General features: G+C 23.9%; 4 protein-coding genes and 1 long non-coding RNA gene across 7 annotated transcripts; 3 read left to right on the forward strand and 2 right to left on the reverse strand.

The window, feature by feature from the left end:
- Window positions 1–191: 191 nt before the first annotated feature.
- Window positions 192–2,617, reverse strand: LOC413139 (probable phenylalanine--tRNA ligase, mitochondrial). The gene is made up of 4 exons (XM_006567177.3): window positions 2,466–2,617; window positions 1,646–2,364; window positions 1,246–1,538; window positions 192–1,169 (listed from the first exon to the last, which is right to left on the reverse strand). The coding sequence occupies exons 1-4, from the start codon at window positions 2,477–2,479 to the stop codon at window positions 876–878; spliced, it is 1,320 nt and encodes a 439-aa protein (XP_006567240.1). The 5' UTR covers window positions 2,480–2,617; the 3' UTR covers window positions 192–875.
- A 461-nt stretch (window positions 2,618–3,078) lies between these two features.
- On the forward strand, window positions 3,079–3,878 carry LOC102655452 (protein bcn92). Its single transcript, XM_006567174.3, has 2 exons — window positions 3,079–3,238; window positions 3,555–3,878. Exons 1-2 carry the CDS (start codon window positions 3,159–3,161, stop codon window positions 3,760–3,762), a joined length of 288 nt encoding a protein of 95 aa, XP_006567237.1. The 5' UTR covers window positions 3,079–3,158; the 3' UTR covers window positions 3,763–3,878.
- A 462-nt stretch (window positions 3,879–4,340) lies between these two features.
- Window positions 4,341–5,927, forward strand: LOC725897 (syntaxin-16). The gene is made up of 5 exons (XM_026440197.1): window positions 4,341–4,523; window positions 4,623–4,841; window positions 4,983–5,190; window positions 5,266–5,525; window positions 5,612–5,927. The coding sequence occupies exons 1-5, from the start codon at window positions 4,443–4,445 to the stop codon at window positions 5,819–5,821; spliced, it is 978 nt and encodes a 325-aa protein (XP_026295982.1). The 5' UTR covers window positions 4,341–4,442; the 3' UTR covers window positions 5,822–5,927.
- Window positions 5,928–7,047: 1,120 nt separating this feature from the next.
- Window positions 7,048–14,425, reverse strand: LOC413141 (oxidative stress-induced growth inhibitor 2). 3 transcript variants are annotated; one of them, XM_006567172.3, is made up of 7 exons: window positions 14,179–14,425; window positions 9,958–10,087; window positions 9,190–9,656; window positions 8,632–8,885; window positions 8,275–8,540; window positions 7,744–8,166; window positions 7,048–7,664 (listed from the first exon to the last, which is right to left on the reverse strand). In XM_006567172.3, the coding sequence occupies exons 2-7, from the start codon at window positions 10,028–10,030 to the stop codon at window positions 7,420–7,422; spliced, it is 1,728 nt and encodes a 575-aa protein (XP_006567235.1). In that variant the 5' UTR covers window positions 10,031–10,087; window positions 14,179–14,425; the 3' UTR covers window positions 7,048–7,419. The 3 variants fall into 3 exon arrangements, with proteins under 3 accessions (XP_006567235.1, XP_006567234.1, XP_006567236.1); XM_006567171.3 differs by lacking the exon at window positions 14,179–14,425 and adding an exon at window positions 12,776–12,899; XM_006567173.3 differs by lacking the exons at window positions 9,958–10,087; window positions 14,179–14,425 and adding an exon at window positions 12,776–12,875.
- Window positions 10,087–12,249, forward strand: LOC113218742. Its single transcript, XR_003304589.1, has 2 exons — window positions 10,087–11,476; window positions 12,092–12,249. It is a non-coding gene; the product is annotated as an uncharacterized LOC113218742 (long non-coding RNA).
- Window positions 14,426–15,218: the final 793 nt, after the last annotated feature.

Raw genomic sequence — 15,218 nt, forward strand, 5'->3', positions numbered from 1 at the left:
TCAAATTCAACTTCATTTTTCTTTAAATTCTAAATTAATGATAAGTTTTGTTAATAAATCCTGACTGTTATTATTATTGCTATTATTATTATTGTTGTGCTTACACATAACACTAATAGTATAAATATATCTCAGATTTGTCAGATTACAAAATCAATTGCAATGATAATAATTGAAAAAAAAAATGAAAATTAGATATATATTTTCTTTATTTATTTTAGTAAACAATAATTTTTGTTTTTAAAATATATTCATGTGTAGCATTTGATTCGTTTTCATTTCGTGTTTATTATGTATATTTGATTGCATATTATTTACAGTATTTTAATTCATATAATAAGTTTATAAGACAAATTAAAAGCATATGTTTTATTTGAGATTTTCTTAATATATTTAATAAATACAAATAAACATATGCAAAGTTAAATTTTTTTACGAATTAAAGATCGAGATTTTTATCTATTATCATTTTCTTTTTTTGATAACATTTTTATTTTATATTTTAAATAAAATTTATTATTTTTACTTATAATATAATGTAATATAATTTACTTATCATGAATATATACTGCTATACTAAATAATTTTTATATTCACGCGTAAATTGTAATGTAGATCTAGATGTAATTGTTGTTAATTATGATGTTAATGAAATGTATCATATTGTAGATTATATAATTATCCTACTATTTATAGATAAATAATATTTCATCTAATGACATATTTATAATTAATTTATGTAGAAAATGTAATAATATATTCATTTGAATTTTTTGAATTTATTCATTATTCTATTTTTTTTTCAATATATACAATTAAATATATACAATTAACATTAAAAAAAAATAAACAATAATTCTTTTTGCTTATATTTCTTATGATCTAATTGTAACATCTAATTTTTCAGCTGCTTTTTTACCTATTTCGTTGTGAATATTATTTACTTCTCTTTTTGATAATGTACGTTCCATATCTCTATATATTATAGTATAACAATGTGATAATTTTTTAATTTTAGGATGAAAGAATTCATCTTTTAATATAACTTGTTCTATCCTATCACCACCAATATCTCTCACTAGATCATAAAAATTTTTCGATGAATAACTTTTATTTTCGGGTAACCAAAAACTTATATCATTCTTACATTGAGGATAAATACTAATTGGCTAAAAATAGATAAATTTAATTTTTAATGTATTATGTAATTATATACTTAATTATATTATTAATTTATTAATCTACCTTGAATTTTATTGTCATATTAGGATCTTCAACTTTAAATTGATTTAAAAATCCACTATCTTTACTCCAAAATAATCTAATATCTGGAATATCATATAGACACATAGCTAGTCTTTCTAAACCCAATCCAAATGCCCATCCAATACATTCTCCTGCACCTGATTTCTGTAAAATCTCCTGACGCATAATACCACATCCTAATATTTCAAGCCATTGATCTTTATAATAAATTTCTAATTCCCATGAAGGATGAGTAAAAGGAAAATATTGTTCAACCCATTTACATTGAATTTCTAAAATTATGATATTAAAGCAACAATTATATAATAAAAATATATAATATATATATATACATAGATACATATATATAATAAAATTGTTTTTTTCTTTTTAAAAATACCTGATCCAAAGAGTGATTTTGCTAAACCTGTTAAAGTATTTTTTAATTCATATTCCATTATTTTAATAGATTCCAAAGTATGACAAGCTTGTTTTTCATTACTTTCTACACCTTTATGTTCAAATAATTTTAATCCTTCAGAATCATTTACATTGTGAAATACTTCTTCTGCTGTACATAATCTAACAGCATCTGCTTGATGAAAAACAGGATAATGTGTAGAATCTATTTCATCTTTTCGATAAACATCTCCTATTATAAGAAAATTATTCAAACCCATTGAAATAAATTCTGTTTGATGAGCTGTTGTATGAGCTCGTAACAAAGTATCCTGATTTATATAATAGCATTCAGATTGTTTTCTAGATGGATGATCTTTTGATACAAGAAGAGAATCAAAATTTTGAGTTACTGTAACTACAGGAGATATATTATCATATACACTAAATATAGGATTTCCAATACGATTATGAAAATGTATATAAAAGTAATTAATAATATGTTGACGAATATAAGATAAAGGATGATATGGAGAAATATGTAAATTTCTTCCTAATTTGGATATTATATTTTCATTAATATTTGTCCAATTATCCGTTAAATATTTATGGCCTAATAGTGTTATTTCATTATTTGTCTCAGTTTGTGTAGCTACAGAAAATGTTCTATTAAATAATATTTTCTGATAATAATACTTATAATTTTTATATATTTTGTACCTATAAAATTATTTCAATCATTATTTATAAAAATATTTAAGCATATATAAGATAATAATAAGATATAATATAATATATGTATATAAAATGTGTAATCTAACCTTTGTAAAATCATTATGATGTAACTTCAAAATTTAGAAAAAATTCAATGATGTAAATTCAAAATTGAAATTGTATTAATTCTTAATAATTAATAGAAGTGAATATATGAATGTATATTTGTAGATTTTCGAAAAATTTTCGTTTTTTAACTTTTTACTTATAAGCCATTAAATGTACATATTTTATATACACATTCATACTATAATTTAAGGAAAATTTACAATATTATTATTTATTAAAAGATAAAAAGATTAAAATTATTTATTATAAAAATTGTATTCAAAAATGTAATTAAAGCATTAAAAAAAAAGTTTTAAAAATACATAAGTATTCTAATTAGACATCATTTAACAAATCAGTTACAAAAAATGGAATCATATGATTTATTTTTAAAATTTAAAGAAATTAAGGTTGATTTATATTAGTTATATTTTGAGATATAAAATAAAACTTTTTTTTAATTTATATATAATTATTCATGAAATTATTATTAATATAAATATTTTTTTCTAGTACCAAACTCATAATATTTAATTTATTTTGTTTACTTTAATAATTCAATTTGCTGAATATCGTGTAAAATTTAAATTAATTTTATGTATTTAATATTAATACAAATTTGTAAAAACATCTATCTATAACATCTATCTATAACATGTTTAGTTTATGATGTATTATGGTTCGTACAAATAATGGCTAGTCGAAAAGATATTTTGAATCTTTATCGAAACTTAATTCGAGAAACTAAAAAATGGAATCTTTATAATTTTCGGTAAGTTGTAAATTATGAAATTAATAATTATTAATTATTTTCCTGTAATTTAAAATGTTATTTTTTATTGATTTCCTTGTACATAAAATTTGGTAATATTCATATTAACCAAATTATAATTATTCGAAATAATTATACTTATATATTATGAATGAATATAATATAACGAAGAATATTATATTAATAAATATTATAAGTATTTAATTTACAAGTTACATTATCATTATCATGTATTATTATCATATATTCATATTATTATCATATTTATTTATAAATATAAGCTTTTAAGTATATAATCATCTCATATTTATTATAGGATGTATACTTTACGTAAAATTCGATATGAGTTTCAACAAAATAAAACGGTACAAGATAAAAAGAAGATTAATGAATATTACAATAAAGGACTGGAAAATCTTGAGATTATTAAGAGACAAGTAATAATTGGGAATCTTTACCATTTTAAACCATTAATTATTGAAAATATTAAAAAAAAAGATAATTTAAATAAAAATTTAAATTAAATGCAAAAATTTGTAATTAGTATTGAAGGAATGTCTGCAAGAATAAATATATAAATATAAAAAATAATTTTTTAATAATTAAGAATTAATTATTGTAATTATAATTATATATATTTAAAATGTATGTATTAATGTTATAAATATATTTTTATCTGTAATAATCAATAGTAAAAATGTTTCACTAGAATTATAATTAATAAAAAACACTTATTTTTGTTTATAAAACAATATTTTATATAATTTTATATAATTTTTTAGAAGAAATAAAAATATATATATAATGAAGTAATTTGCAATTATTATGAAAAAAAAATTTACACATAACTGTATTAGATTTCGAAAATAAATCTTAAAATTCTTAAATCCCAAAAAATTTTTTTTGCGTAAAAATATATCGATTTATTTTATTTTATAATGATATGTATATTTATATGATATATCAAATAATATTTGAGATAAAAATTTTCTATGCTTAACTTTTTATATGTTATCTCAAATTTCGAACAAATGTATGAAATATAAAAAAAATGCTTAATAATTTTTGTTAATCAATTATTTCAATTGTTACACGATGACAGATGGAGCACATTGAGAGAATAGAGTTACTGTATATAGAAAGGAGTGTATCAAATAATCTATCGTAAATCATTTAACGAATTGAGCAAAGAATTTTGAACACAATGGCTATGCGAAATTTAACAGAACCATTTGTTTTAATGCGAAATAATGCTTTACAAAGCAAACACATATATGCTGAACAGGTATGACATAACCTATAATTTTGTGAAGAATTTTTAATTTACTTAATGAATTTTTTGTTCAAAATTTAAAAAAATAAATAATATTCTGCATAATTTCAGAATTTATCTGATCGAATGGCACTAGTAACTTCGGATTCTGGTACTTCGGATAATGTTGAACTAAAAAATGTCAATTTGGAAAGTAATGCACCACCTATATGGACTGATGCCTTGGAAGAGACACAATATATTTTAAGTAGATTACGTGTTAAAATAGATAGTTTAGTAGAATTACATGCTAAACAATTAACTAGGCCAACATTAGATGATACTTCCCAGGTTTGTTATTAATTTTAATTAATAATCATTATGTTAGAATTAAATTACATGTATATTTAATAATAGAAGATTAGTTAATCTTTCTGATTTATTTTGATTACTCAATTGTTAGAGAGCAAATCGTTAAAAACATGTCTACAGGAAGAAAGACAAATGGAACAACTGACACGAGAAATAGGACGTGCATTTTCTAATGGTTATCATCAAGTACAAGCTATAAAAGCTGCAGCAAGACATACTACTGGATCTGCAGAACGACAATTAGCCATAAGCGCGGTAATGGCTCTTTCAACAGCTTTACAAGAGCTGGGTCTTCGATACAGATCAGCTCAGAATCACTATTTAACACGTATGATTTATATAGTTTGCATGTAAGCTAGATATGGAAATAAAAAAAATATCCAACTTCATTTAATAATTTCAGAGGTTAAATCAAGAGAAGAAAGAAGTAATCAGTTTTTTACAGAAGATCAATCAATATTTTTAAATAATACTGCAACAGACACATGGTTAATGGAATCAAATGAAGTAAATTCAGATTCTTGGGAAAACAATGAACAAAAACAAGATTCTGTATTATTACAATTAGAGGATCCAGAAGATAGAATGAAATTAGCTATGGAAAGAGAAGAACAGATTGGTAATATAGTGCAAAGTATAGCAGATCTCAGACATATATTTAAAGTAAGGGATTTCTGAATATTAGAACAAAATGAATATTATTAAAATTATTGCATTAAATAATTAAAAAACATATCTTCCTTAAACAGGATTTAGCAACCATGGTGCAGGAACAAGGTACTATTCTAGATAGAATTGATTATAATATTGAACAAACACAAATACAAGTACAAGAGGGTTACAAACAATTGAAAAAAGCTGATTCTTATCAAAGAGCCAATAAGAAATTGTATTGCATAGTTGTTCTTGCAGGCGCTATCATTCTAGTCAGTTTTCTTTTTGTCGTGTTTAAAACATGAAATACAATTTGCACTACTAAATTTTAATGTACAATTACTTTGTTATTAATTATTCTAGTAAAAAAAACAAATATATAGTGCATAATTTGCAAAAAATATTTTTCGACGAAATATTTGAAAATTTTTAATTCTAAGTAAAAAGAAAAATAATGAATTTAATAAGTATATATTTTATTTTTATGATTATATAAATTATTTTATGCTCGAAATCATTCCATAATTTTTTTGTCGTAATATCGTTTGCATATTGTTATGTAATGATTTTAAGATTTATATGTAATATAAATGTAAATTTTAATAATCTTATTAATGACTTTTAATTGCATTTTTACTTAGATTAATTTTTAATATATTTAAATTGAGAATGCTGCTATAAAATTTTGATAAAATAAACAATTGAAAAAAAATGTGTTCAAAATCAACTATGAGAAAATATTAAAAATATGTATTGATTTTTTTTTAATGATTTTTTAAAATGAATATTTTATCGAATATTTTATATGATCATAATGTTATTTACATAAACTTAAATATTATAAATAGGTATCTTGAAATATAACTTAATAAATATTAAGATAACATAGTTAACAATATCGAATTTTTATTCTTAAGAATACTAGATAAATTTTTTTTGAACATTGCACCTTTTTTTATCACAGACTGAGCGGCACATATATTTTATATCTACATAATTTATTGTATTTATAATTGTAATCATTTATCTACATATAAGTTGAATTCTTAAAAAAATATTATTACAAAGATAGGTTTGAACAATTACACACACACACACAGGTATATGTATATATACCTGATGTATATACATATATATATATATATATATATATATATGTATAAATAATATATATTTATACATATACATATATTATTTATTTAAAGATATTTGCCTAAACATGCCCTTTTTATGTTTTGCGTGATATATGTGTACTTGAATGTATGCAAGAGTGTTATATAACTTCTAAATGTATTGTAAATATTTATTCAGTTCTACAAAAATCTTGTATGTTACGAATTAAAAATCATTCATTAATAATTTCATTAATAAATGATAAAAATTTGTATAAAAAAAAATTATTATTTACACATATTGAAAGTGCGAAATTCAATAAAATACGTGAAAAACTTGATGTTTGCTGTGTAATCCAAAATGTAGCAAATATTGTACATAATAAAAATATTTATTCTAATAAATGGAATGCAATAAATGTTAAAGTCCTATAAATTTTATTATATCATGAAATATATGTTTAGACTTGTTTTCCTTCTTCAAAGTTCATGATAGCTATTATTATATATGTAAAAACTTTCATACAGACCTTTTTTTTTTTTTAATGCATTTTTATATACACTTTTAAAAGCAAGGAAACAAGCTCATGTTTTGATGAACATTTCATTTAAATACAAAAGAATTCTATTTTACTATTTTTCATATACAACATTGAATTATGAATAATATCTGAATAAGAAAAAATATTTAGAAAATATTTATAATCTGAACGTATGTATAAAAAGTAGATAAGAAAGCAGTTTTTTTTATCATTCGAATGATTGACAAATAACTAAATATTTGCACTACTTTAGGTAGGAGTTGAGGTAGTCAAAATGTGAACTAAAATTGCAAACGCTCCACCGAGAATATAACGTACGAAATTATCACCAACTAAAGGACCCAAAGCATAAAGTCCATTTTTCGAAGCTTTTGCTACTTCATAAGTAAAATTATCAACATCAATTGGATTCGATTTACCATCTATGGGTTTGTCGGAATATTTTCCAAGACCGATACCGTTATCTTTTAAATAAGACAAATCAGGCTTGTAACCTACAAATGAACATTTTTTTATTAAAAAACATTATTATATTATACACAGATTATATTTTTAGATTCGTTTGATACGTACCGATAAGTATAGCTACTGTAGAAACACGAAATGTATGTATACATCCATCAGGATCTGAAAAAGTAACTATTGGTTGTTTTTCAGATCCGGTAGTATTATTAAAATCGTTTTCATTTCCAGTAAATCCGAGTAACGTATATCCTGGTAATGCTCTGTATAGAGGATAATTAGTACCACCGTCAGCCATCATTTCGTATACCTTGTGATATTCAGGATACATGGAGCTAGGAAGGCCTTGTAATTTATCATAAATAGTGCGTATCTTCTCGTCATCTGGCTTGTTCCATTCGTTGGACGAGTCACGAAAGGCATGCAATACAGGAATGCCGCGAAAGCGTGCAGCCATAATTGCATCCGCAGCGCTTAATCCAGCACCAATTACTAATATCGGATTGATTATTTGTCTTTCTTCTAACTCGATTGCTAAAATCGAATATTTTATTAGTGAAGATTAGCGCAATTCGTTAACACGTAAAATTTAAATATGAAAAAACAAAAAGAAAACGTAAAAAAAAAAAGATAGAAGCATACCTTGATGTTGATCAATCAGATGATCTAATCTTAATTCTAATTTATTTAAATCATGTGTTATCCAATCAGGTTGAGAGTTTTCACCAGGTATACCTAACTGATTTGACAAGTCAGTTGTGCCTGTGGCAAGAACGACTCTTTTACATCGATAACGGAATGGTTTTCCAGTTTGTTTGTCAAAACCATCTACTATCCAGTTATAATCTTTTTTCTGGCAATTAATGTCCGGATCACAGACTGTTCTCACCGAAGTCACTATAGTCTCGCTGGAAAGCAAGCGTCCACGTTATTAGCATTACACGGGAGACACGATACGATTCGCGAGCAATCTGAACTAAATTGGCGTGCGAAACCAACCATCGAAAATATTGTTCCAACCTCTTTATGCGTACATAGTCTTTGTAATAGGCAGCCACTGTACCAACAGAAATTCTGCTAGCTGTCTTACACGCATTTGATTTCTCATGAAACGTGTAATATGATTCGCTCTCTATTGAATTTGTGTTCCGAAATTGTTCGGACTCGATCAACATCTCCCATTGCCTTATGTCTAGGTCGGGCAACGACATCCATCGATTCAAGCTGATTGTTAATACGTTTGGATCCATCGACTAACATACAATTAATTTATAAATTTTAAATTGAAGTGGCGCGTTAAAAAATATGTAAGTTTTATAAATTCTAGTAAAGATAAAGATCAAAAGTTTGATAGATCGCAGTTTGTTCGTACGTGCGAAATATATATAGCAAAGAAACGAGAAGATCGAGAAAGGAAATCAATCGGTTCTAATCTTTTAATTTTATTTTTGCAAAAGAACACAAGTAGTTTTATCACTTTATCGTAATCATTAATTTAACTCTCTCCATTACCATTACTGTAATTTATCCCTTGCTAATAAATATATTGTTCGTTACCTGCCATGAACCACCGGGTTGACCTTTACCGAGCACAATGTGATCTATCACTTTATGCTCAGGATGTTGGTCAACTGATTTCCAAGTAAGCAAAGATGGAACATCGAGGCCGGCATCTACACAAGGATGTTGAAGTTGATCCATAAGAAGAGCCAAAGGTCGACCACCGATTCTACCCTCCAACCCGGAAGAAAGACATTCGAGTTTGCAACGAGTACTGCTCGCTAATCCCCTTCCTCCACCCTTCTCATCGTATCCTTTCGATCTGACATCATTCTGCTGCCATTGATGATTAGTTTCACTCTCTAATTCTTGACTCGCCGTATCGTAACACTCTTCGTTTCCAGATCTTGTGCTGAAGTGTAGTCTGGCCGTGAGCATTTCATCCGCTGGATGTGGTTCACCAGTGTAATATGGCCAATTTCCAGCAAGCATGAAAGAAAGGCATATTCCACTTGGCCCGTTTCCTGAACAAAATAGACATTATCTTATAACATTGTTTTCTTTCACAATCTTTCTATTTGTAATTAAAAAAAAAAAGTGTTAAAATTGTAGTTAAAAAAAAAATGAAAGAAAACTGCATGTTATAATAAAGATTATAATAAAAAATATAACTGTAGATTCGTTCAAGCGAAGATTAGATTATCTTTTGAAAATTATTCTTTTAAAAAGAAGAATCTTTAATGGTTGAAAGATCTTTTGAATATTAGTATAACTCTCTGTTTTCTAGTATATAAATTCCGCGCTAATAAATATTAAAATATATACCTATAATAACCACATCCTTATAAATGACATCGTTGTCACCATCGTTGTCACTCTCGTCGCAACAATTTTGCATCTTTTTTTTATTCTGATGTATTCTTGTTTAATTGTTTAATTATTCAAATTAAAAAAACTGCAACAAACACATACTAATGATATTCCATAAATATTCTGTGCGATTGTGAAGAAAAAAAAAAGAAATGAATGAGAAAATATCGTCACTTAACTTTTAACAATATATTTGAATTAAATAAAAGAATTAAAAAAAAAAAAAAAAGAAGAAGAAGATGGAAGTAAAAATAATGTAAGAAAGTAGCACGATTTCCGCGCCCATACATCTATGCGTCATGTATATATAGCTGAGCAAATAAACATGCGGTTGCTATCATACGATGCGCGTTGCAATCTATGATATTAAAAATTGAATTTACCACGGGAATCGTGCGGCATAATATTCATTACAATCGGATACATGTTACAGTTATTTAAAAACTTATCGCAATTTATTCTAAAAATAAAATCAGAAAAAAAGTATATTTCTTTATTATTAATGATGTAATGTAACTTTTAATATCATTTAAAATATATATATATATATATATAGAGAGAGAGAGATACGTGACATGTTATCACGTTAACAATTATAAAATTTTCCATGCAATTTACAACGCAACATCGAAGATTTTTATCGAATTGCTACGTCATTAAGTTTCATTAATGTAAGGTCATAATAATCTTAGTATATCTATGTGCATATATTGATTGATTCTTCGAAACATCAAAATTTGTATATGTCTTTATTTTCAATTTTTATATTTCTTTCCCACTAGATATTTTCTCTTAATATGTTTCAATTAAACATTAATTAATACGAACACGTGGTCGCGGAAATTTTTAGTTCATTTAAGTTAATTTAAGCTGTTTAAGTTGATAAATTTGTTTCCATGATAGCTTCGTGTATAAATATACATTTATGGGAAAAATAGTTTCATTACTAAAGACTAAATAATATAAGATTATAGATAAGTTTTATTCTATTTGTAAATAAATTATTGAAAATATTATCGAAGAATATTTATTATACGAATATATTACTCATCGTGATGATAGGAGGAAAAATTATAGATAAATCTTGAAACGAAAGAATTACGTGTTAGATTCATTAATCAATTGCGTAATAATAGATATTTAAATAATCTAAAATAACTTTCAATTATGCATTTAACTGCCGTAAGTTTGCATAATACTTTTTTTAAAATCATCCTAGAGTGAACATGTTGTCTATATCCGGATTGTAGTTTAACAAACTCGATTCTTCATTGTGACCAACGGTTGGAATGTGTACATACATTGGACATTGCAAGAAAGTCAATATTAAGAAGAATGTACAGAGTCGCGATCGATATTCAGATAGGAATGCTCAGATAGGAATACTTATACAATGTCGATTCAATTTAAATTCGTAGTATAACCTCGATTCAAATTGATGTATTGCACGGTTCATATGGAAGGACAAAAAAAAGTATTCGTACACTTTTTAAAATAACTTTTTTGGATTTGAATTTTTTTTATAATTAGTACACTGGCTAATATGTAAAAAAAAATTTTTAAATTAATTGCTCGAAATTCTGAAGAGAAAAATATCACGATTTTTAATTTTTTTATCTGAAGCTGTGTAATGAAAATTTAAATCATATTTTTTTATAGATGCTAAGAAAGTTATATACACGTATAAAGTTTCATCAAAATTATTATAAACGATCGAAAATGCTGAAGATTCGCAATTTTTTTATGACTTTTGGCTTATAACTATAATTTGAAAATTTTCAATCCTTCGATATAGTTTCTTTATGCATCAACCGATTTCGATTTTTGATTTTTATGAATTTTTTATTTTTTTTCTTCAGGATTTCGATTAGTAGGAATTTTTAAAAATAATTTTTTTTACACATTATTTAATAAATTAATTTTTCTTTTAATGTATAATTTGAAAAAAATTCAAATTGTTTGATCCAATTTTAAAAAAATTATTCTATTTTAAAGAATGTATAAATATTTTTTTTTCTTTTATTTTCTTCTATTGTAATCATCAAAAAATATAACTGTTTTATTCATATTAGATTCTTTGCGATTTTAGAAATCGATGAATCATCATTTGTATGGATCTATCATAATATGTGTTGATTTATCAACCGACCATTCAGAAATCCAGTAATAAAAAACTCAAACAGGTTGAATAATTCATTTCTACTTTTATATCGCATTCATTAAAATATATTACTGTAAAAAAAAAAATTTCATGTATATTAATTCTAATTTTGATTAATAATATTTAATAATATATCTTAAGATAAATCATTAATGATTTATGATTAAGCACATGATAACATCAAATAAAAAAAGTATAGTTGTAAAGTTGCATCACAAAAATCTATAGTTTTATAATGACAAAGCATAATTATTATTATTATAATTCGTTATTATCATATTTATAATATATACATTACATTGCAGACTTGAAAATTAGAATAACTTGATAGTGACATGGTGGAATGGAATGGAATGGAATGTGAGGGAACGGGAGGAAGAAAAAAACAGACAAATAGACAGAGGAAAAAGAAGGAAGAGAAAAGAAGATGATGAAGAGAAAGAGGAAGAAATGTGGGAGTTTATGGGATCATACAGTTTTAAAGAATGTCACTATTTATATCTATTTGCAAGTGGTATAAATATTTTACCTATGTAGTAAGTATTAGTGAAAAACGTACCAAGGTTCTGGTATACACTGACAATATTCTCTTAAATATTTATTTTTACTCACAAGTAAAATTGCAATCGGCTCCTACCAGAAGAACGGTCGGCGTTATACTGAACCGTGAATCGGTTGCGCGTTTCTTTTCACAGAAACAAATTTTCTGCTAGAAGGTTGCGACACATTGTGTCACAATTTTATCTCTTTTTTTTTTTTCTTTTATATAAAGAATAATAACATACGATTAACACGGTAATAGATCAAGATTAAGAAAAAGAAAAAAATATAAATTTAAGTTATATAAGAAGACGAATTGTGTATATTGTGTGTATGTATTTTGTATTTTTTTTATTCTATTCATGTATTATATCTTTATCATAATAGAATCGATTTTCGATATAGATGCTTATTATATACTATTATATATAATAATACAATATTGATTCATATGTATGAATATATAATCCAAACATTACTTTCCAAAGCTTACTTATACTAACCTAAGCATAATCTGCAAAATTAATGATTTATGTTTGCCAATCGAAATCGGTAGAAGGTCGCATAACAAATTACTTTATTTTTTATCTTTCTTTACATATAATTTCGTTGTCTGTTATTTGCGTAAAACCGGTTACCCCTTTCACCAATTGGTTCTTGGACAAATTCTGTAGTAACTAGTTAAACAATTTTACAGATTTTTAAATTAATTCTGCATTTAATTACGATTACATTTTTGCACACGTTCAATTGAAATTTTGAAATCACATTGGTCGGTATATTACTATAAAAATTATTAATTATTATACCGATCTTTTTTTGTATCAGATTATATATATTATACTTGTCACAAAGATTTTATAAATTAGCCATTGTTAAATATATCTTTTTAACAATTGAATATAAATTTATATTTATATACATGTATATAAATGTAATATAAAATACAAACTATATAAGTAAAAATGACTATTCGCTACTAATTTTATTATGTACATTTTTAAATAATTTTATAAATTAACTTTAATAATGATAAATGAATAATAATATTAATACATTTTATTATATTTGTTATATATATAAGTTCTACATACATAAATAATGAATCTACAAATTTTTAAGATTTACAGATCTTTAAGATATATTTATTTAAAAAAATCAATGACATTAATAAGTAATTTTCGAAATTATTATATTTCATAAATAATAATAATTTCATAAATAATAATAATAATAGTAATATTACGTATTAAATTTTATAATCTAATCTTAATCTTAAGTACTTAATTGTTTGCTGTATTTAAAAAATTTGTATTTTTATAAAAATTTTATATATAATTCAATTAAACGTAATTTAATTTTAAACATATAATAATTGAAATGAAATATTATATATAATATAAATGTATATTTTATAACAATTTATTTATCTCTAAATTATCTCTAGCAAAGAAAAAAATTACAATTTTAATTACCTGTTTTCCTTTTCTGTATAATCGCAGCATTCTATTTAATCTGGATTACATATTTTAGTCCGATACATTGTGTAGAAATTTTGTTGATCGACGTTTTGAACACATCCGCGACCAACGTTTATCTTTTGTAGTTTATTATGAACACTCTCAAGTATCATATTCAAGCAGTTTTTGTTTAGTTGATTTAAAAATTTGTATTCAAAGTTGCTTTGAATATTTTTCTTCTTCTAATGTTTCTCTCCTACTTTATAACTTAAAAATTTATTTATTGAATTGAAAAAAATTTCCACACATTCACTATTTTTTTCTTCAATGTAATCACGGTTAATACTTTTAGTTTATAATACCTAAATATCAATGCTTAGATAATCTATTTGACACACCTTATCGTTGCATCGATTTCCTTGTTTTCATAGGTTAGGTATGGTCCAGCAAATGCTAATATCTTACTATGGCGGCAATTTTAAAATTAAAATTTGAAACACTTCATTCTTATTTTGCAATTTATTATTATCATAATTTAATGCAATTTGAATTAAATAAATTTTGATGTATTTATTTTTGATTTAAAAAATCAAAAACATTTTATTATGATTTTATTATGTATTTATGGTGAAATACTAATAAATAATGTAAATAATGTAAAATGATATAAATATTATTTTACTTTGTGAAAAATATATAAATTTATGTCGAAAATGAAAAAACTAATAAATTATAGGTTATTATTATAGAAAAATTATTAGCTGTAATGACAATTGCAATGAATGATTTTCATTTTTCCTTTCTAAGCGATTTATATAAGGGACGTAATCGGAAATATATGATTTAATGTCAAAATTTGATATTATTCCTATAATATCTTCATTAAAGTTAATAATAAAAGTAATTCTTAAATGGAATTATTAATTTATTTCCATAAAACATTAAACATTTATTATTTTAATATTATTTGTTTTTGTTATAAAAATAATTTGTATGTTTGTAAATTTGTAAATAATTTATTAGATACATACATTTATTATTTATTGTTTAAATAT

This window comes from Apis mellifera, linkage group LG4 (genome assembly GCF_003254395.2).
Source record: "Apis mellifera strain DH4 linkage group LG4, Amel_HAv3.1, whole genome shotgun sequence".
Classification (NCBI taxonomy): Eukaryota; Metazoa; Arthropoda; class Insecta; order Hymenoptera; family Apidae; genus Apis; species Apis mellifera.